The 22330-nt window shown below is 44.0% G+C and overlaps 1 protein-coding gene across 2 annotated transcripts; it reads left to right on the top strand.

Moving 5' to 3' along the window:
- Positions 1 to 1480: 1480 nt before the first annotated feature.
- zgc:162698 (uncharacterized protein LOC560165 homolog) lies at positions 1481 to 19830 on the top strand. 2 transcript variants are annotated; one of them, XM_040039674.1, is made up of 21 exons: positions 1481 to 1676; positions 5853 to 5925; positions 6364 to 6458; positions 7882 to 7995; positions 8092 to 8148; positions 8395 to 8448; positions 9094 to 9132; positions 9235 to 9355; positions 10179 to 10240; positions 10347 to 10530; positions 10616 to 10715; positions 12667 to 12760; positions 14228 to 14296; positions 14681 to 14789; positions 14864 to 14922; positions 15121 to 15224; positions 15311 to 15384; positions 15796 to 15857; positions 16455 to 16507; positions 16597 to 16627; positions 19300 to 19830. In XM_040039674.1, the coding sequence occupies exons 1-21, from the start codon at positions 1539 to 1541 to the stop codon at positions 19339 to 19341; spliced, it is 1734 nt and encodes a 577-aa protein (XP_039895608.1). In that variant the 5' UTR covers positions 1481 to 1538; the 3' UTR covers positions 19342 to 19830. The 2 variants fall into 2 exon arrangements, with proteins under 2 accessions (XP_039895608.1, XP_039895607.1); XM_040039673.1 differs by lacking the exon at positions 14228 to 14296 and adding an exon at positions 12848 to 12922 and having other exon boundaries at positions 1482 to 1676.
- The last annotated feature ends 2500 nt before the right edge of the window (positions 19831 to 22330 follow it).

Genomic DNA, 22330 nt, shown 5'->3' with positions numbered 1-22330 from the left:
CCTGTTTCAGTGGGTGTGTCTGTTAAAGAGCTGGCTGACCTGTTTTACGTCTCCCACCTTTAAACGCCTCCTCTGACAGCTCCAGCCTCTCTGTGGAGCTCAGCTTGTGTCTCAGCTTCGAGAACTGAAGATCACATCATTCCTGATGTTACTACAGCTGACATCGTGACAAAGACTTCCTCATAAACACACGTTTACAGAGACATTATTAAAGGCATCACTATCATTATTTACTCTGAAGCAGAGAAGTGTGGATTGAAATAACTTGCACTGAATTATTCTCCAGTTCTTTAGATGAATCCTCTGCTGTTTATGTATTTTATAAGGTTTTATGATTTGATTTATTTTTGTTCTTTTCATTTGACTTTAGTTATTAATTTTAATGCATTTATAATTTAATTATTTTGTATTATTTTACTTTGTGTTTGTATTTTATAAATATTTATTTTATATTATTGTATTGTTGATAGTTGATTGCATTTGTTTTATTTTATCTAAGTTTGTGGTTTTTAAGGAGGAAGTTTAGCAGAAAATAGCATTTTATTTATTTAATTGTATTTTCTGTTTAATTAATAAATTGATTATGTTTTATCACATTTATTTTCTTCATTTTTATGATTGTGCGTTTAAAACTATGTCTGTATCCTTTGGCGGTGATAACATGAAGTGTAAACCTCGCATAAATGATTTCTTCATGCGGTATAACCGGATGTTTCTCGCTTCTCCAGAGCCGGTGCAGCTCCAGCCTCTTGTCACTGAGAGGCCTGGTTGCCATCAGTTACTGGTTGTTGTTGGTACTGCTGTTCAGGGTGCAGCAGCACCGACAGCTAACGTGTCGTTAATTTGACACATTTTACTGCATCTCTTTTTAGTTTCTTTGTATTGTTTGCTCTTAGCTTTCAGCTCCACCTTCTCACAACTTTTTCCACACCAAACTTTGTCTACAAGTTGCTGAGCGCACAGCGAATTATAGAGATCTGATTGGGCAATCCAGTGTCTGTAAGGAAAATGAACCAATGGGCTGTTTAACAAAACGGTAATGAAAGAGCTTTCACTGCCCTCCAGTGGTGAAAGTAAAGAACTGCACGTGTAAAACAACAACAGCAACAATGCCTGAGGCTGCCCTGTAGTGCTCGTCGCTACCAGTTAGTTTGGATGTTTTACGTTCTCTTGTAGTCATTTCTCTTAATTTCTAACTTTTAATTAATTTATTTTATTACGATTTCATAAATAATGTTCTCAGATAAGTAAAAAAAAAAGATCTCTCCCTGTCCTAAACAACAACGCGTTCTTGAAAAGAAACAATGCAAATGTATTTTATTTTATTTAAGTTTATTTATTTATTTAAGTTTATTTATTAAGTTATTTATTACGTTTATTTATTAAGTTATTTATTTATTTATTTATTAAGTTTATTTTATTTAAGTTTATTTTATTACGTCTCCCCTGAAGAGTCATTGCGCTACGTGCACGTCACCCGGAAGCAGGAAGTGTTCAGGAGCTTGTGAGTTGTCGATCTCGTCTTCCTGTTGGCTCAAATGGCGAGCTTCACGGGTCCGGGTCGGACCGGTCCGGGACTCCGGTGCTGGGCTCTGGTCCTGCTGATGCTGGCGGAAGCGAGCTGGCCGGTGGCGGCCGTGTCGGAACCGGGGAAGTGGGACCTGAACATCAATAGCGTGAGTTTCCTGCTCGTACCTCCCGCTGTGATTCTGTGATGGTTCATTTAGGTTCTGTGATGACCGGGTTGGAGCGGAGAGGAGCTTTGAGCAGATAAAACGTGTTTCAGCTGCGAAGCAGCCGCTAAAATGCCGCTCTGTTTGCCCTGCGCCATAATCGTTACGCCGCTAACGGCTAACGTTAGCTAAAGTGAAAGTAGTGGCGCGTCACTCAACACGAACGATCCTGTGATAACCAGCTGCGCCATGAAGACGTTTGATATCAACTAAAATCACCAGTTACTCGCGTATATGTGAAACAGGCCGATACCAGCCGCTCGTCTGATGCCGCTAATATAGGATTTAACGTGTGTGTTTGTGGTCCTCTCTGATAAAAAGCCTCGTGTAAAGATTCTGCTGAGAGGACAGAAGGAGTACTTTGAGTTATCGTGAAGAGAGACTGGAGGACAGTTGGTGAATCGGGAAGAGGATTGGTAAGAAAGACAGTGACGGCAGCTTTGAAGACTGCAAGTGGACGCTTCAGATGACACACGTGGAGGCCAGCAGGCTTTTTAACCGGACTGTTCAACACAGTCCTGTAGGATGAGAAGATGCCTGAGCAATGCAGAAGCGGTGCTGGTACTTTTCAAGGACAAGCGTGATGTACAGAGCTGCAGTAACTACAGTGGAATACAGCTGATGAGCAAAACAATAAAAAGTGTGGGAAAGAGTCGTGAGCAGGTTAAAGAGAGGTGATAATCAGCGAGCAGCAGTATGGCTTCATGCTGAGAAACAGCTCCACACATGTGATGTTTGAGTCTGTGGAGCCAGAAAAGCAGATGCAGAAGACCTGCGTGAGGAGGTGACAGAGAAGTATGAGAGCAGGACATGTCTGAGGAGACGAAGTTTTGTGTGTCTTAAAGGACACAATATCTGCTGATAGATCCGATTTTTAATCGCTGTGGGTCTGAGAAATCCTGCATTGGTTGGGCTGTAAGCACAGTCTGTCCACCTGTTACATGCATTAGTCTGCAGAAGACTGTAAAGCTGTGACTGTGCACTGGAAACCCAGACTTACAGTATGCAGGTTAATGATAAACCAGAGTCATCAATGCTGCGGGTTAATATCAAAGCTGATGCACAAAGACAACACTGTCAGGGCTCGCAAAATCACTAGCCCGACGTCCCGGGGTCCATCCATCCATCCATTCCGCTTTTCAGGGTTGCCAGCTGTCATATGGCGAGAGGCGGGGTACACCCTGAACAGGTCGCCAGTCTGTCGCAGGGCCAACACACAGGGACAGACAACCATTCACACTCACATTCATTCGCACATTCACACCTAGTGGCAATTTGGATTATCCAATTAACCTATCCCCACAAGCTGCATGTCTTTGGACGGTGGGAGGAAGCCGGAGTACCCGGAGGGAACCCACACAAACACGGGGAGAACATGCAAACTCCACACAGAAAGACCCCGGCCTGATGGTGGAACTCAGGACCTTCTTGCTGTGCGGCAACAGTGCTAACCACCGTGCCACGTCCCAGGGTATCATAGGAAAATATATGTCAATGCTTTTGCATTCTTTGGAAAATGTAGCTGAGTAATTATGTCATTGGCATCGGTGAGCCACTGTCACTATGTGACATATTGAAATCGCGTTTGAATTTGCGCTTGTTTTTTTACTTTCACTTTGCGATCGCGCGAACGGCGTGTAGAGAGCGACAGCACTGATTGGTGACGATTAATTGCGCACCAATTCCTCTGACATCGTCTTATCAATCGTTAGCTTACTACGCAAACATGACAAGTGAAATCTCCCGCAGCTTAAACATGTGAGAGGTTGATCGCGCAGAGAATCGCTGAGCGTTATGTGAGTGCCTGTGTAAAAGCAGCAGGATTCAAGCCGGTATTTTAGTTCTGCTCAGCCAAATAAGACAGGTCAGGGTGAAGAGGGGGCAGCCAAAGAAAAGCCGACCACGAAACGGAAAAGTTATGACAAATCAGACTATGAGGCAAAATGGACAAAAGAATTTCTGTGGCTGGAACATGACGAGCTAAATAACATGATGTTCTGCAGGTGTGTTGTGAGTCGTCGACAAGCGCCTTTGTTACTGGGACCAGTAATTTTAAGAAAGACCCCATTAGAACCCATGAGAAATGCAAGAAATGCATTATTGCCCAGTCTGCAGTATCTTTCCCAGAACGAACAGCAATTGCAAAAAATATTCTAAAAATGAACCGAGCACAAGAACAAGTCCTGACAAAGCTGTTTAGAGCCGCGTGCTGTGTAGCAAAGAGTGACCTACCACTGGCCAGATTTAGCAAACTTCAAAAAGCAAATGTCCCAGATGTTGGTTCCACTTGCCTCTTACCAGTGACTCCAGTGGAAATGTCAGATTCATGTCCTACGCAGTTCTTACAAGTTCATAGGAATTTCTGTTCAATCAGAACCAAGTGTTTGAGTTGATGATTGTCATTTTTATACAGTTGTTGTGATTTATATTGTAACAATTTTTTGATTAATTTTTGTTTCTGTTACAACGGAAACAAAACGGGAAACAAAACATAGAAAAATGCTCTCTTTTTTATTCGGGCTACTTGAATTTATTTTTACAAAAACTGCAGAGTGCCGGCCCGAAGGGCTGCCAGGGATTTAGAAATTTTGCGAGCCTTGACACTGTACCACAGTTTTTAATCTGCACAACCAGCAGTGGTGTGGAATTAAATACACAAAGTTCCCAAACACTGTAAGCCACCTTTCCAAAAACAGGAACATGAACCACTGATGTTGTTATCAACTGCCAAAGCGAAGGCCTCAGATCATCGGTTAACACAGAGTAACACGATAACAGGCATCTCCCAGCTCAGGGGCTGAAATTTGTATTTCCTTTAATGCTTCACACACGGGGCTGCAAATGAGTGTTTTTAGGAGTATAGCGAAATAGTTTTATCACAGTCCTGGTGATTTTCCTTTGGTGGAACTTGTATGCAGAAAAACCCTGAATTTATCGACTTTAGGGAGGGACCACGGCTGGATGGAGGGCACTGTGTTTGTGTGGGCAGCTGGAAATATCGGACTGGGACCGCTTACAAACAATAAACCTGCAGGTTACAGGCTTTAGTCTGCCAGGAGATGAGTAAAGATCATAATTAATCAACACATTTTACAAGTCATGTAAAAACAAAGCCCACCTTGTGTTAGCTGTGAGGTTTTTCACATCAGAACATAATGAAACAGATATCTGGTCCTGACCAAGTGATCAAAGTGTTTAAAAGCCACAGAATATAAAAATGCATGAATGATTGCTGGTCAGGGTCTCTACATGTTTTATTTATGAAGGGTATGTTGTGACTTATCTTCACAGTTACAGCAGTCGCTCGCTATAACGCGGTCCACCTTTCGCGGTCGCGCTGATTTTATTTTAGTGCAGTTTTGCATGCTTTTTTTTTTTTTTTTAAAGCGCATTGTGTTGTGCGTCCCGATCGGCTGTAGATCGTTGTCGATCTCCTCCGTGCCGTCTCTCCTGTACAGTACATCAATCACCAGCAGTGTGACTCTGTAGTGCTGTACTGTAAGTTTGTAAGTTTTCTCCCCGACAAACACGACAACGTCCACGAAACACACGGAGACGTCTGTTACCCACCAGCTCGTAGCTAGCTCGGGTTCAAGCCTCACTAGAGCCGGCGAGAACAGCGACCTCCCGGCACATGGTTTTCAGATCTGTGCCTACTCAGGTTAAACATGATATAGAAGTCACTTAGATAACTTAAAAATATTATTGTTTGGCTGAGATTAAAGTTATAATTTTCACACAGCTGAATAAACGTCAAACAGAAAACTGATTAAACAGAAGTGTGAGACGGTCGAGAGTTTACTCCGGTGTCCTGTTATATTTAGATAGAAAGAACAGACGGACAAATTTATTAAACTCCACCGAGACAATCTGCAAATGTCATTAAAAGTTTAATAAACTATCATCTTGTCTTTATTGTTAGTTAGCACAGACCTTACACACTTAAAGCTGTAAGCCAATGATAGTTATATATGAGCAGATGCTGCTGGTGCAATAAGCTGTACGTCCAATGGATGATGATCTGACTAGTCGACTATCAGAATAATCGTTTGTGGCAGCCCTAGTTGTGACTTAATTAACTGTCAGAGAATAAAAATGGATTTTCTTTGTTTGTTTCAGGCTGTCCTGGAGGACCAGACGTACTTCTTCTACAGTAAAACTCTGTTCAATAACAGCTTTATCAGTATCAAATGTAAGCAGATGTTTCTTCTTTCTTAAATCTTTATTTTACAGAGTTGGATAATAACGTTTGGGTTTGTCCAAAAAGTCCAGTTTATGTTTGCTGTGCAGGCAGAAGCAGAAACTGTAATGTCTCACATTCTGAAACATAAAGCTTACTTAAAGTGGACTTATTAAACTTTATTTTACAGAACATATCACGTGTTCATATTAAATGTAGGCAGACACTTTCAGGTTTACCTGTGTGTCTGTCTGAGAGGACAGAAGCTCCACCCACCCACTCTTCAAATGTTTTGTTAATGAAGGATAGCCAATCAGAAGAAAGCTGACTTTGAGCATTGGTTTAGAAACACTGGGTCAGGTTAAAATTATGAAGTGAAATAAAGAAAATAACAAGTGGAACAGCATTGCGGCCTAGAAGTGAGTTAATTTGGTTTGTTTGTGTGTGCAGTTGTATCAAAAGACTGCACCTCGTCTCACCCGATCCTGGACATTTCCTGGTATCTGAGGAGCTCGCGCTGCAGCGACGAAGTCTTCAACCTGAACGTAAGACGCTCTGCTTTCTTCTCTGGAAACTGCTTATTTGGAGTATTCACTACATCCATGTTTTGGACTTCTGCAAACTTCTACAGATGATCTGAGTATTTTCTTTTAACCTGTAACTTTGTCGCACACAGACGCTCAAAAACACAGAGTCCCAACATCATTACTGATTAACAGTTAGGGTTGGAAGTTTGTGGACAGTTTTGCCTTTGTGCACTACCCCGAGTCAGACAGTCACGTGAAGTGCAGACGTTCAGCTTTAAGGGTTTAACAGACGTATTAACTCCAACCATTATTCATTGAATAATACAAATAACGGGACAGGATCAGTAAGGAGGTGATGTATAACTTGACTTTAAAAAAAAGGATCTTCAGTGCACATTTTTTGTGCTTTATTTACGGCTCTGACCACACAGGCTGCAGTTTCTTAACAGCAACACTGATAACACAACATCAGCAGTGAGGATGATGTTGTCATATAGCACCAAATCACAACAACAGTCGCCTCAAGGCGCTTTATATTTTAAGGTCGACCCTACAGTAATATGTACAGAGAAAAACCCACCAATTACATGACCTCCTATGAGCAAGCAGGTTAATGTGGAGTCTGTCCACACACACAGGAACACAGCGAGGAAGCAGAGGTGATCCAAGCGAGCGGTGCTTGTTCCCGTAGTCACCTTTAAAGCAAAGCACCTGATCCACAAGCTTCAGCGTGAAGGAAGGAGAACTCTGTAGATGCTTCATCCACACAGAGAAAAAAGAAGCTGCATTAAAATATGCAGATGAGCTGTAAACTTCTTCTGATATGATAAACTGTCTACGGCAGTGATACCTGCAAGAAGCAGGGGTGAATCTAAAGGTGGGCATGGGGTGCATAAGACCATATTTCTTTCCAGGATGTCATAACATTCTGACTTAAAGTGAAAGGATATATTCTATTAGTTAATTTGCATTAATATTTTAAAATACAAACACAATGCTTTTTTTGAAGGGCAGTAAAACTTTGGCTCTGCTGCAGACGAGTTGATGCAACACTTCTCCAACAGGAAGTGTTGCAAACCTCAGACAATGTTGATATGCTTGAGTTGACACACACACCCCACATATACGTGTAATCTGATGGTCTGCGGGTAAAGACTACAAAGATGGCATCCCTACCCCAGACCTTTGGGCCTCGCTGCGTCTGTCCTCCTTCTGTTTACACTCCACACAGGAGCGTTCCCAAACAATCAGGATTCAGTTTTCACGTTTCATTTTCTTTTTTCTGTCATCTAGTTGCTTTCCCACTGAAATGCAATAACAACAATCACAGTTTTAATTGTTTTTTTTAAATTCATAATCCTCGGACTGCTATAAGTGTGACAACACTGAGTCTCGTCTCAGGATCCAACATGTCAAATGATCACATGTGTGCCATCTGCAGAAAGACCTGGCAAAAGAGTACTCCATGTCCGAGAGCGTCAAGAGAGAAGGAGGAACTGGGTCCTATTCTTCACACACGTATGATACAATCCACTGTGACCATCAGAACCCCAAGGTGAACACACACACGCGCACATACAGTGCAAATACTGAATGAAGTGTCTGTGTGGTGATTGAACGCTAAGACGGGCGTGTTTGTTTTATGACTCAGTTCAACCTGAATCAATCGGAGGCGATACATCCACTGACACCACTGCAGCAGGCACAGGTGAGCTTTTTCCTTCTGTTCTTCACGATCAAAAAAGCCAAACACCTGAAGCTCTACGGCCCTTTGTCTCGGCAGCTAGCTTCAGCTCCGTGTACTGACTGTACTCCCAGTTTGACCCTTTGAGGTGTGTCTCAGACTGCGCGTGTTTTACATGCTCTGCATGTCTGATGAGAATCATCATGGCCGCTTTGCTCACACACCTTTTCTGGTTTGTCCGGTTGGTTTAAGCTGCTGTTTGTATTTCAGCCAAGCACAGGAAACGCTTCAGGGAGACGAAAGAGAGAGGCTCCAAAGCCACAGGTGAGCACATCATGCACACGCGTTGGGTATTCATATCTTGTGGGGACAAGGATTTTGGTCCCCACAAAGATATGAATGCGCATTCACTGAGCATAAAGGGGAGCATGCAGAAAATGTAATTGCATGCCTGCATAAATACACAGTGTCAGACCAACAGTTAATGTGTAAAATAACGAACAGCAGAAGCTGAGATAAGCTCTTTCCACGCTCGTACAAACAGCTGCTGCTCTCAGCTTCACCCTCCACAGATTGTGCACCCTACCTCACGCCCTTTCTAACCCCACGCTCCTGTTCCTCATCTAGGATCAGTATGAGAGCTACACTAGTTTGTGCCCCTCTGAGCCTGGGCTTCTGCCTCCGCCCGGTCTGGAACCAGGGCTCCTTAACATTTAAGGAAATTATGTTGATAATAAATTTAAATAATTGTGGGAGCAGCTGAAAGTACCTTTACTTTCTCTGCTGTGGCAGCAAACAAAGCTTTGTGATGTCCTGATTTGTGTGTTTGCTTATCTGTTGTCTTCAGTTAATGGAAGAATAGGAAATGATGTCATTGTTCATGTTTTGGACCAAATTACGAAACGCTTCATGGGACGAAGTCGAGTGTTTGAGTCAGTTTAACTAACGTTGTTCTTCTTTGTCTCACAGTCAGCAAAGACGAACGACACCGTCAAAGATCAAAAACAGGTCAGCTGCTATTCCTGAAAGATTATCTTGTGATCCCAGGACATCCAGGTGGAGGCTTCTTTAAATTGATGTAAAAGCTGCTCTCTCTCCGCTGTTGCTCAGGCTGGGAATCCTGGTTTCGATGCGGTGGCTCAGAGCTGGGATGACGGACCCTACATGTTCATCCTCAAAGTCGAAGACAAGAACAAGCAGTCTAGTCCCAAAAATCCATGGAACCTGAAGCGTCAGTGCACGCACATACATAAAACACAAACACAGACAGCTGTCTGCATTAGTCTCAGGATTTAGTTAACAATCAATGAGATTTACAATTGTAATTAAAATATGTTAAGTCTGTGTCTCATAATGAAATCATTCAAAATCACAATAACAGGCTTTTTAAATAAAACATTTCAACCAGCGTGTCAGTGAAGTCTAATCAGAGCGAATTTGAGAAACATCAACTGCAGTTCACCTGGTGTTGCTGCAGGGGGCGCTCGAGAGCTGGTCCTCAATCAAAGGCGTAAATCAGGGGTGTCCAACTCCAGGCCTCGAGGGCCGGTGTCCTGCAAGTTTTAGATCTCACCCTGGGTCAACACTCCTGAATCACATCTAAATCCACATCCTGGATCAAGGACGCATCTAAACCCAGCAGGACACCGGCCCTCGAGGCCTGGAGTTGGACACCCCTGGTGTAAATGAAACTAAACTGGTGAAAAACAACCATTTAAACCTGCTTCTGTACAACAAAAGAACATCTTTGATTTGGTTTTTCTCAAATCCAGCATCCATAACACGTCCAAACTGAAATAAAATGACTTTCATGTCCTTCAGTTTGTTTTAGAGTGAGGCTGATTCTGCCTGTTTTTTGGGGTTTTTTTGTTTGTTTGTTTGTTTGTGTTTAAAGCTAGTATTTGCTAAAGGAGGCTGATTGGTCGAGTAGAGGACTGTAACATGGAGCTATGTTGAGAGGAGTTGGATGGTCTGCTCTGATGTTCAGTGAGCAGAGGCTACTTTATATAATGCTTTTAGCCACCGTCTGATACCCACTCTGTTTGTATTTGCAGTCGAGATCAGTATGAAGGGTCCACATGGCTTTATATCGGCGTCCGAATGGCCTCTGATGATGGTAAGAGCAAACACGTGCACGCAGAGAAATTAAAATGATATTTATTTGCTCTGGTATTTAAAATGCAGCAATAAGTCATTTACTTCCTGTCGCTCCTTTCTTCCAGTTCTACATGGTGATGTGCATCGTGTACGTGCTGCTCGCCGTGCTCTGGTTGGTTCTGTCCGCGTGTTACTGGAGGGACCTGCTCCGGATTCAGTTCTGGATCGGAGGTGTCATCTTCCTGGGCATGTTGGAGAAAGCCGTTTACTATGCCGAGTTCCAGAGCCTCAGATATGAAGGCGTGTCAGGTAGACAAAGACGCACACAGGTGGTGGCCCACGTGGTGCGTGACAGAGCTGTGATGAATATCCTGTGTCACGTGTCCTCCTGCAGTCACCGGGGCGGTGGTGTTTGCTGAGGTGCTCTCTGCAGTGAAGAGAACTCTGGCCAGAGTGCTGGTGATCATCGCCAGTCTGGGATACGGCATCGTCAAGTGAGTTTCACAGCTGTTACTGACGGCTGGCGGGTGCTTTATATGTTTCCACTGTGAGAACCTCCTCTGTAGTAGAAGGAAGGACCGACTCTGAGGCTGATGTGTCTGAAAACCTCCAGCTGTGCAGTTAAAAACCCAGCAGCTTAGCTGAAGCCAGTTAGCAGATTTATGAGCCTAGTGCCGGTAATGTTATGCACCCGTTTGCCACCAGATGGAGCTGTAGCCCAGCATCATCGTAGAAAAATACCATAAATGTTCATTTAGGCCTGGAAATTGTTTTGTTGTTGTTGCAAAAAAGGTGTACTGGGAAACAAAAAAGCTTTTTGTGACATTTTTGTCTGGTGGTGTCCTATGTGATTTTACTAATGTGAAATATGTGCTGTGGCTCCAAAACGTTGGGAAACGCTGTTCTATGTAATCAGAAGTCTTTGGAACCAGAGGAGCCCCCTGCTGGTCTTTAGAAAGAGTGCAGGTTTGAGGCTCTTATGCGATGGTGTCGCTTTTCAGCCCTGAAACTACATCTATGAAGTCCTGGATGGGTCCAGAGTGCTTCGTATTATTTTGAATCCTCGACGTAAAGGAGAAAGTCTTACCTTTAGTTACATAATAACAGGATATAAAAATTGCTTGTGTCGAGTCTCCAGTCAAGTCTCATAAAATAATCAAAACATTTTGCTGACTTTGCTCAAAAATACGATTTCCTCCCCTTTCTGTTCTGTGCAGCGTCACATGACATTACTTTTAAATGCAGACCGCTGATGCTATTGTCAGTTCTGCTGATCCAACCAGAGGACTGAACGGACTCCATTAAAATTTATATCATGCATCAAGGAAAGTTAGAAAACCCAAAAAGAAATGGCGCACAACTCCATCCTCAGATCAGTGCGGCTACGTGATTGGGTTACAGGTTGTTGTTTGTTTACCTGGCTCAGAATCGATGTCATGTCAAAAGCATACTCTTTGCATTTTTTAAATTTCATTCACTAAACAAAAAAAGTTTGATTCCAGCTTTAAACAAGGAGGAAGATAAGAGTCTCTGTAGCAGATCCCAGAACTTGCTTGTGTTTCGCGGTTTAAGGGATAACCGCCATGTTTGCAGATGGGGAATCCTCCCATAGTTTTCTATTAATGTCACCACTGTGGAAATGCAGTCAAGCGGCGAACTGAAAGAACTTTGAGATCCACTGAAAGTGTTTCTGATTCCATCTGAGGGACACGGTCGAATGCCTTCTCCAAGTCCATAAAACACATGTAGATTGGTGGGCAAACTCCCATGCACCCGCAAGTATCCTTGTGAGGGTAAAGGGCTGGTCCAGTGATCTATGACCAGGATGAAAACCGCATTGTTCCTCCTGTATCCGAGGTTCGACTAATGGACTAACTCTTTTTTCCAGCACCCTGGCATAGACTTTCCCAGGGAGGCCGAGGAGTGTGATTCCCCCTGTAGTTGGAATACAACTGGGGTAGCTCAGGAGGTAGAGCAGGTCATCTGTTGATCGGTTGGTGGTTCGATCCCTGGCTCCTGTCTGCATGCCGAATACACTTGCTCCCCACTTGCTCCCCACTTGCTCCCCGATGCATTCATACTCCTATCAGAGCTTGGTGGCTCCTTCACATCTGGTGTCCACCATTTGGTGCGGGGGTTACCACCACGACAGGCACCAACTACCTTGCAGTTGCAGCTCAGTGCAGCGGCTTCGACAGTGGAGATGCTGAACGTGGTCCATCCGGACTCAATGTCCCCAGTCTCCCTCAGAATGCTGTTGAAGCTGAAGATCTCGCAGACTGGGCCTCTGCTAGGCGTTACCAACACACCCTCACTATACATTTTGGCGTGACAGGTCTGTCCAGCGCCATCCCTTGCCACCTGATCCAACTCATTTTATATAGCGGTCATTATCTCCAGGTACAGTTCACACACACAGTGACATTTCTCGTTTCTCTCCCGCAGGCCGAGACTCGGCGCTCTGCTGCACAGAGTCGTTGGCGTTGGTCTGCTCTACCTGATCTTCTCCATCATCGAGGGACTCTTAAGAGTCAACGCTGTGAGTCCCAAGAGCGCTGCAGTACTGTGTGTGTGTGTGTGTGTGTGTGTGTGTGTGTGTGTGTGTCTGACATGTTTTTCTCTGCAGGATCGAGGGGACACCAGCAGTAGAGTTTTGTGTGACATAGTGCTGGCCTTCACTGATTCCTGTGTTGTCTGGTGGATATCCTTTAACGTGTATTAAGAGAATCATCCTCTCACGCTTAATTAATCTTTTGAAAACTAAATAAAATCCGTCACACATAAGTGCACATAAATCACTGAAGAATGTATTAATGACCACACTGTCAGGATTTAATAAAGAGGCATCGGCGTGGGGAGGCATCTTTTTGTGTTTGTAGGGGTTTTCCTCTCAGAGTCATCGTTTTGGGAGGAGAGTATTGAAATGAATCATGCCGAGGGTTTTTCTTAATTTAATGCAGACAAGAGTCTCTTTTGCACCTGTTGTGGCCGTGTTAGCTTCCATTAGGAGCGTTAATTTATTTGAAATGCCAGAGCGAGGTGTCCGTGCATAATTGGTTTGAGTGGACGGCTCAAAGCTGCGAGCTCCGTGCCGAAGCTTTGGTTCGGTAAATCTCTGCAGGCTTAAAGCTGAGCCCCAAATGTTTCTGCTCTGCACATTTGAGCTACACGGACCTAAACTAGGTGTCAAATGCATCCAGGGAGCATCGGCAGTGAAGGTTTCTTTTTCCTGTTTCATGCCTTTTCTTGGACAAACACATTTCTTACAAGATTTTATTTTATTTAGAAGCCTGAGCCCTCGTCAGTGGCAGGTCACCAAAAGTCTTCGACTGTGGGGGGGAAAGTTACAGCAGTCAAAATGAAGTAAAACACACCGGATGTATAAGAAATAGCTGAAACGAGTCCAATCAGATAAAAATAACAATAAGCAAAATGAAAACGTCAATGAGGTAAAAATGGACCATCCCATAAACTAAAATAAGCATAAATTAAAGTAAAAACTGAATTTATAATAAAAAATTCAGCAAAGCAAAAAAACCACAGAATTCAACTGACTTAATATTTTATGACACATTTAAGTCTAAATTTAAAGTCCAAACGAAGCGGCTGTTTCAGCTGCAGCCACCAGAGGGCGATACATCTCTGAACACACCGGGTCCTCCTGTTTGTCTCTTCCTGTTTGTTTTTCCCTGCTGGGGGATGTAAATGCGTCCGACCCACTAAAATATCCAATGATGGAGCGACATGAGGGATGATGAATAAACTCCACCCACCTGCTGCACCCTGATGAGCAAAACAAACCTTTTAGACTGAACAGAAGCTGTTCGCTGTGCTGCGTGTGGGTGGGCTGTGTGTGCATTTCTCTTCTTCCTCTCACCCTTCTCTTTTCTGTTTACTTCCTCCGTTCTTTTCCTTCCCTTCCTGCTTTCTTGCGTCCCTCCTCTTCCTCTTCATTTTGTCTCCTTCGCCTCATCCTCCGTGTCTTCTCCTGTCTTTCCCTCTCCAGGCTGAAGATGATGTAGTGCTCCTGGCTGCTATTCCTCTGGCTGTGCTCGACTCTACCCTCTGCTGGTGGATATCCGCCGCTGCACCTTCCCCCCTTTCTAGTGAAAGTTTGGCTTTCTCTCCCTTTCTTTTTCACTTGTTTCCACCTTGCTGCTTTGTTACATATTTAGCCAGAGCTAACTGATACATGGACCCTTGAATCAGAGGTGTCCTTAAACATCAGAGGGTCCGTTTTGAGAGTTACCCTGAAGCACCAGGAGAACTCAAAGCGTGATCGGCACAGAGAAAATCCGACAGGTGCGTCTGCTGTTGGGTTGTTCCTACCTGTGCAGTGGCAGGGAGGGAGTGGATGTTAGCTGAGTGTTAAAGTATTAAATTGTCCTGCGTGTGAAGTGAATGTTGCATGACAAGTTTCAGTCTTCCTCTTGGTGAAGTTCCTTGACCGTGTCGTCACATCTTTGTGAGCCTGATTCAGACGATGAAGCTGCTGCGCCTCAGGAGGAACGTGGTGAAGCTCTTGCTCTACAGACACTTCACCAACACGCTCATCTTTGCTGTCATAGGTATTCAAAGTTCTCTTTGTGTTTAACATTTTATTTTCATGTCCTTGTTTTAAGGCTGTTTGTGTGCTTTTCAGCGTCGGTCATCTTCATCATCTGGACCACGAAGACCTTCAGGATGTCCAAATGTCAGTCTGTAAGTTCTTCAGCGCTTGGATTCAGTTAAAGCTGCTCTCCAGCTTCTCTCTCTTTCATTTCTTGCTTTCATTTGGTTGGTAAATTTCATTGGAGAATATTTAACTGCAAAAATGAGAAGAATTACGATTAATTCGATTTATTCTCTGAACAGAGTTTGTTTTTTCTTCCTCACTGCTGAATCTCTCTCTCTCTGCAGGACTGGAGGGAGCTGTGGATAGATGACGCTTTCTGGCGTTTCTTGTTCTCCATCATCCTATTGGTCATTATGTTTCTATGGCGACCGTCAGCCAATAACCAGAGGTGGGATGTTGTTTTGGGGTTTTTTTAATCCCCAGTCTCCAGTTTGTGTCTGTAAAGTAAAGCCGTGTCCTCTGTGTCTGTAACAGGTACGCCTTCAGTCCTCTGGTGGATGAAGAGAGCGATGAAGAGGAGAAGGAGCCCATGATGAACGAGGCTTTTGGTCAGAATGCACACCCGCCTCACTTCTCTCCTCTTTCTGTTTAGCCTGAGATGAAATGAATCCATTAAAGTGGATTCGTTCGGTTTATTCTTCAACTCCATGATTCACTCTTCATAATAATCCGATATCTGATACTCAGTCCATCCTCCGTCTAAGGCGAGCCGTTTTAGCTTTTAGCCCTTTAAACCAGCCTACTTCTGATTGGATGCCCCTCATTAACAAGAGCTTTGAGGAGCAGCTGTGACCTCATTATTAGAAACTCTTTTTTAACACGTTAACGATGTTAAATACGTTTCCATCATTGGAACAGGAGCCATGCTGCACATGTGTGAGGTACCTCTGGTAAACGATCGTCTACGTTTTATTATTTTTCTCACGGTTTGTTTGTTTTTCACTCCTTTGTGTCTCCAGAGGGGATGAAGATGAGGGGCGTGAAGAATGAGGCCAACGGCTCAGCCAAAGCTAACAAAGTGGTGAGTCAGAGGAATCCGAACACCGCCAGACATCAGCCCGTGTTAGTGGTTTGTACAGGAACCTCGCAGCAGCTGTGTTACTGGTCAGATTGTGGCATTAAAATGGTCCTAAAGGCACCAACAGCACAAACACAGTCCAGAAAAGTTGCTCAATAAAATGTGAACTAATGATTTATTTAAAAAAATTACAGTAATGAAGGAGGAAGTTAGCTGCGGAGACAAAAGCGTATTTCTTTGTATCAGGCTGTAAACGTGCTTCATTTGTGCTGTAACGTTTTAACATGACTGTCAGCAGCTGGAGCCTCCGGTGGACGTCAGAGGAACTGCAGCTTTTGGTGCTCCAGCGTTATCTTAATTTTTTTGGATCCGTTGAATGGATTAGAAACTAAAACTTATTTTTCTTTTTTTATATCCTTTTTTTTTAACTTTACTCACTAAAGTTTTTACTAAACGGATTATTGTTCAGTCGTGGTAGCTGCTTATTTTACTGCATTCAGTCACAGTTTCTGTAACAGCTGATGAACCCATGTTTAGTGTTCAAAGGAAAATCTTCTATTTGCATCATGCAGCATGATCCCTCATGTTTAATCTCCTTAGGATGAGGACCTGAAGTGGGTTGAGGAGAACATCCCGTCATCTATTGCAGATGTGTAAGTCGTGACGAGCGTTAATCAGTGTGAATCTGCTGATTATTGTAAATCAGAAATGTGACACTGAACGTGTTTTCCCTTCCTCGCAGCGCCCTGCCGCCCCTGCTGGACTCTGACGAGGTAAACTTTCACTTCACTGAAAAAATTTGACATCACTTCAAACATAAAATGAAACTTTCTCCGTCACTGTGGAGAATTTAGAGCACAAAGGTACAAATGGTACCCGGAGTAGACGCACTGGGATCTGACCAGCTGATGGTTTAGTTATTAAAGTTTAAACTTTATCACAGTTTGAAAATTGTGTTTGAGGCCGCTAACAGATAAATAATAAATGAGATCGTCATCGTTACTGACAATAACCTGCAGGTAACAACGACAAAATCAAGCAGCACGCAGCTTTATCACCTGAGTCTGTTTATCTGCGTTAAAGAGAAATGCAGGAAGTGTCTCTGGACATGAGAAGTCCCGAAAGGTCCCCAGAGAGTGTGGGGTCCCCTCATGGGCTGCGAGGTATCGCATTTGAGCCATCAGAGCTCATTTAATGTCAATAAACAGTTTCTTTTCCAGTTAATTGAAATTCTGAAGTCTGTAAAACTTTGAAATCCACAGGAATATATCATTTTTAAAGGTCACATCTTTTATACTTTAGAGTACAAGGCGCCCAGCTCCTCTGGGATCAGGTGCAAAGTCAAGCAGATGTTTCTATTATAAACTATGTTTCTGTTATAGAGGGCTAAAAAAATCAACTTTAACATATTAAATATATTTGCATTTAAAAGAGAAACTGAACCAGTGGAACGAAGCTGCAGGGTTTAAATAGTGTTTTCATTTCTGTGATTCACCCTGAAACTCCACGTTATCATCATTATCACTTTGTATTCATTTGTGAAGTAAAGCTGTGGTGGTTTGGGTGGATCTCCCTCTGGAGACCACAGAGCGTCAAACTGTTCTCACCTGCAGTCTTACTGAGTTTACTCGGAGAGCTCGGTGAACAAACTCGAACTTATTGAGAAACACACACACACACACACACATTCTCGTTTTCATGTTTTGTTTGTGAGGACATCTAATTTACATAATGCTTTCCCTAGCTGCTAACCCTAACCCTCAGGTTATGGATAGGTTCAGGCTAACTGTAACCCTGACTCTAAAACCACATTTTGAGTCTCAAAAATGCCCTCAGACTCGTGAGGACGGCCACTGTTGGTCCCCACAAAGATCTCTAGACAGGTGTACACACACACACACACACACACACACACACACACACACACACACACACACACACACACACACACACACACAGACAGAGCTTATGAGCAGCAGGGGGCAGCAGACCCACAGTAGACACCCTGTGCTGCTGGTTACGTCATACTGTTGTTTATCGTCCTCTGTGTTGTCATGGTGAGCAGAAAGATGTGACGCGACAGACACGTGTGTGTGTGTGTGTGTGTGTGTGTGTGTGTGCGCTGCAGCTGTTAATGATCCTCTGAATAAAAACAAATTTGTATTTTTTCTCATCATTGTTTGTGTGATCAGTAAAAATGCTCCCGTGGCCTCAGACTGACGTCCAGCAGACGCCGCGCTCGTTTTAATATCCGTCTGTGTTTTTCCTCGTGTCCTCTGTTGGCTGTTCATTCAAACCATTTTCCAAATTATTTACTCTCTCGTCTCCAAACCGAGCCTCTTTAAGGCGTCCGGCAATCAACAAAGTGCCTCTTATGTAAAATCAATTTCTTACATAAGCGGCCATATGAACGCAGAGGGGTATTAAAACCCACAGAAGATATGAAGTGTGCACACGCTCTGTTCCCCGCAGGGCGAGCGGGCTTCGTTCTGCCAGCGAGGATAATGGGCGTGTACGTAATGAAGCCGGCTCATCAAAGGGTTAAATTAAGGGGAAATAATGCCTTTAACTCCCTGCTCGTCACCTCCTTTTGGTAGATTATGTAACGCGTTCTTGTTATTTAAGAGATAAACGAGGGCTGAATCTGAACCCAACCTGCCTGTTATGGTAAATTACGCAATTCATCACGATTGAGGAGGAAATTCTGCCTCACCTGCCGTCACCCCGACGCTTTGTGTTGTTTTGCTACCTGAATAAATCCTGTTAACCTGGATTCTGGCAGCTGAGCCAGCGTGTGAAGATTCCTGCTTTGTTTGAAACGCTCCTCAGTGTCTCTCATGAAAACACGGAGGTGAAGACAGAAGCTGCTCTCTGACCTTCCTTAATCCCCGAGCCTGAAATAACCTGATGTAAAAGAGCTTTTTAATATTTGTAAATGGTGCTGACCTCTGCAGGTTGTCGCTCAGAGAGTGCACCGAGCTGTCAGAAAGGCCGGTTCTGAGCAGAAGGTTTAGGCTGTAGATCCACTCAGGACCATCGCTGTTTACGTCCACGCTGAGCTCCACTGTCCTGCTGTGGAAACATTTTGACTGCTTGAGAATGTAAAGCAGGGGTCACGTGGGACCAGAACCACCAGAGGGTCCAGTCCAGCTCGCCGGGCTGAGTCTGCAAAAGGTGCAAATTTCAGTGAGGTCAGCTCCAGTAATTTTAACAAAAACACAAAATTCCCCGTGTGGCCGTGCAGGAGTGGAGCAGCCTGCAGACGATATTCCAGCGTCGAGTCAAAAGGATGTAAATCCTTCATAAATCTGTCTTTCTGTAAGATATGATATAGATGATTTTCAGGAGCTCTGAGGCCGTGCGTCTGCTCTAAGGTGGACGCTTCAACAGTCTGTGGGTTAAAGCTCCTGAAACTATAAACGTGCTGGTGTGTTTTCTGTTGCAGGAAACGATGACGACCAAGTTTGAGATGTCCAAGATGGAGTGAAGCACAAAAGAGGAGCTTTTTTTAAAAACCAAGAGACTGTGGCATCACCGAGAGGTACGCCCACGTGACGAGGAGGAGGGAGAGATGAAGGAGGGAACCGATGGGAGCGAGAGCTCACTGTCGCCGTGTGATTTCATCCCTGAACTTATGAGCTTTGTAAGCCTTGACCTGTACATACGCTGGGAGCAGAGTTGATGCTCAGATCCTTTTATTTCCTGTTTGTACTTATACGCCTCTCTGTATACTCTGCATACACGAACAGTATATTTTGACCGATTTAGCGTTAAATGTTTTGTGTTTGTTGGATTTTTCACGTTTACACGCGCAGGTGTCTGTCTCCTCACTGCAGTGGGTTTTGGGGGCTTTTTTGGTTTGTTTGGTTTTTTAAGCTGAATGAAAAAATTGTGTTTTGATTTCTTCAACCTGCAGAGACTTAAATTGTGAATCATAAAAGTAAAATGTGAGTAAACATGGAGTATTTCTGATGAAGCTGAAGTTTGTCTTTCATGCCAGTTTTGTGTTTTCGTGGAGCTCGTTTAATTCTCATTATTAATTCATAACTTAACGTCCTTCCTGTGCTGAGACGGCTTGTTTGAGTTTGACGCCTTCTGCAGGCTCCGGTTCAGATGCCGTAAACGTGCGACGAGGCCCCGACGCACAGAGTTTCGCTACTGCACAGAAAGGAGCAGGAAAACGAAACGGCGCGGTCTGTCTTTGGTGATAATTTAGGTCTATTATTCGATCATAACGCCAAAAATCAGACCTCAGAGTCTGGCTGGGGGTAAAATCATAGACTGTATATAAAAGATGCTTTCCTAAATGTTGTCTGTTTGGAGCCAGCGGGGGCTGTATTTGGATGAGAGCTGAGGTGCCGCATTATTAGCTAACATGGCTAACACGCTCACATCACAGATACCTGCTAATTAGCGCTGAGTCACATCCAAATAAAGTCCTCGACTTTCACTCAGACTTCATGGTTACTACAGTAACCTCACAGCAGCCATATAATTGGTCAGATGATGTCATTAAAAAGGCTCCAACGGTACAAACAAGGTCCAGTTCAGGGACTGGAATTAGCCGAGGTGCCAGGCTGGAGCTGCCTGTGGCAGTTTTTAACTTGTCGATTTACTTGTTTCGGCTCCTTTCAGTGTTTTCTGTCAGACTGAGAAGTTTAAAGCTAGTTCTGCTGATCCTCTGCCACAAAAGGTTTCACAGCAGGTGGTTTGATTTTGCAGATTTACGCTGGATTCCCTTCCTGATGCAACCTCACAGGGGAATTGTGGCTCTGGCTTGACCCAGCGACCTTTCTCCTGCCAACTGAATGTATGAATCACAGCCCCGCGGAGCCCCTGTCAGATTTTTTACAAGTCTAAATGAACCTGGCAAACACTCAGACACACCAAAGTAGTAAATTCTCCAAACTCTGGTTGTATCGACAAATTTATGGTCATCTACCTGGAAGGTTGATAGTCTGCATGCCAGAGTATTCCTCTGAAAGGCACCGAACCCCAAAGTGCTCTCAGATGCATCCACGGCAGTGTGAATGTTAGAAACGGTGCTCGTGTCAGTGAGACACGCTGGATGAAGCCCTTTGAGTGTGCAGTTAAGAACCAGTCCAGTCCCCACACTTGGTTCACTGTCACGACTTGTTAGATCCATTCTTGCCCGATCAGTGTTTCAGCCTGTTGGTCGCTTTGTCGGCTTCTCCTCGTCCAACCACCGACCAAAGATTCTGGGTCAGATTACGACACGGGAATTTTCCTGCCCATGAATCCAAAGTTTCAAGATTTCTGCAAACTTCAGATCATGTTTTGTGACATGGAGCTCCATCATGCTGGAAGGTGCACAGGTTCTCAGCAGATTGTTCCTGGATATTTGCAGGAAGTCGGTCTCTGAGGATTCTTTCAGTATATTTCAAATTGATTTGTTTGCCGGTAAAATTACCTCTGGTTACTCTTCACTGCATAAGAGAATTTTTTTTTAAAGGCAAAGCGTTTGAAACAAAACTGCCGCTGACTCACTTTTGGAGCCTCGAGTGGACCCTGGAGGAACTGCAGCTTTTGGAGGACTTGGCTAATGATGTCACAATGGCTGCATCCATCTTTTATATTCAATTCAGTTTTATTTATACCGCGCCAAATCACAACAACAGTCACCTCAAGGTGGTTTATATTGAAAGGTAGACCCTACAATAATACATAAATAGATAAACCCGAACAATCATATGACCCCCTATGAGCAGCACTTTGGCGACAGTGGGAAGAAAAAGCTCCCTTTTAACAGGAAGAAACCCTGGAGGCTTCTTCCTATTTCCAGATATCCAGTCTGTGCTTCAGCCCCGGGAAAATGTCTCCTATTCAAACTTTGCACCATCTTTTTATCTGTCTGTTCGGCCGCCTGCAGTGTCTTCTCTCTCAGCCACACACACTCTTTACACAGCCCTGTGTGTGTGTGTGTGTGTGTGTGTTTCAGTTAAAGTGTTGACGCTGACTCGTCTGGATGGACTAAATGCTCCATGAATCGCCCGGATCAGCTGCAGGAAAACTCTCCCTGTGTGCTGCCCGCTCCCATCAGCCTGCAGCGCTCGCTCGCTTTCACAGAAATCAGCTCCACTTTCATCTTTTTCTCAGTGAGGTTTGAGGCTGGACTTTTATTTTGGAGGGCTGCTGATCCCGAGTCATATTCAGTGTTTTGTGTTTTCTTACATAATGCAGCTGCTCTCATGAAGTGGACCTACAGCAAATCCCGAGCAGATAAGACGGGTCTGACAGCGAGCATTGTCTCATTTTAAATCCAGCGAGCAGCAGCTGTTACAGATGAAAAGTGCGTCACATAAATAAAATCCATGTAATGCAGGCTTTGAGCTTTACACTGGAGTATGTGCGCAGCGTTCGTGCAGCAGTGTGTGATTACGGGGCCGTTAAATTTAGATGAAAAGTAAAAACCAAACATCTGTTCCTGCTGAACTGTGGACGCAGGAGTCGCTCAG

The sequence above is a fragment of the Simochromis diagramma genome, unplaced genomic scaffold, assembly GCF_900408965.1.
Source record: "Simochromis diagramma unplaced genomic scaffold, fSimDia1.1 OVJJ01000031.1, whole genome shotgun sequence".
Lineage (NCBI taxonomy): Eukaryota > Metazoa > Chordata > Actinopteri > Cichliformes > Cichlidae > Simochromis > Simochromis diagramma.
Note: the sequence above shows the minus strand (reverse complement) of the source record. Positions and strands in the feature narration are given on the sequence as shown.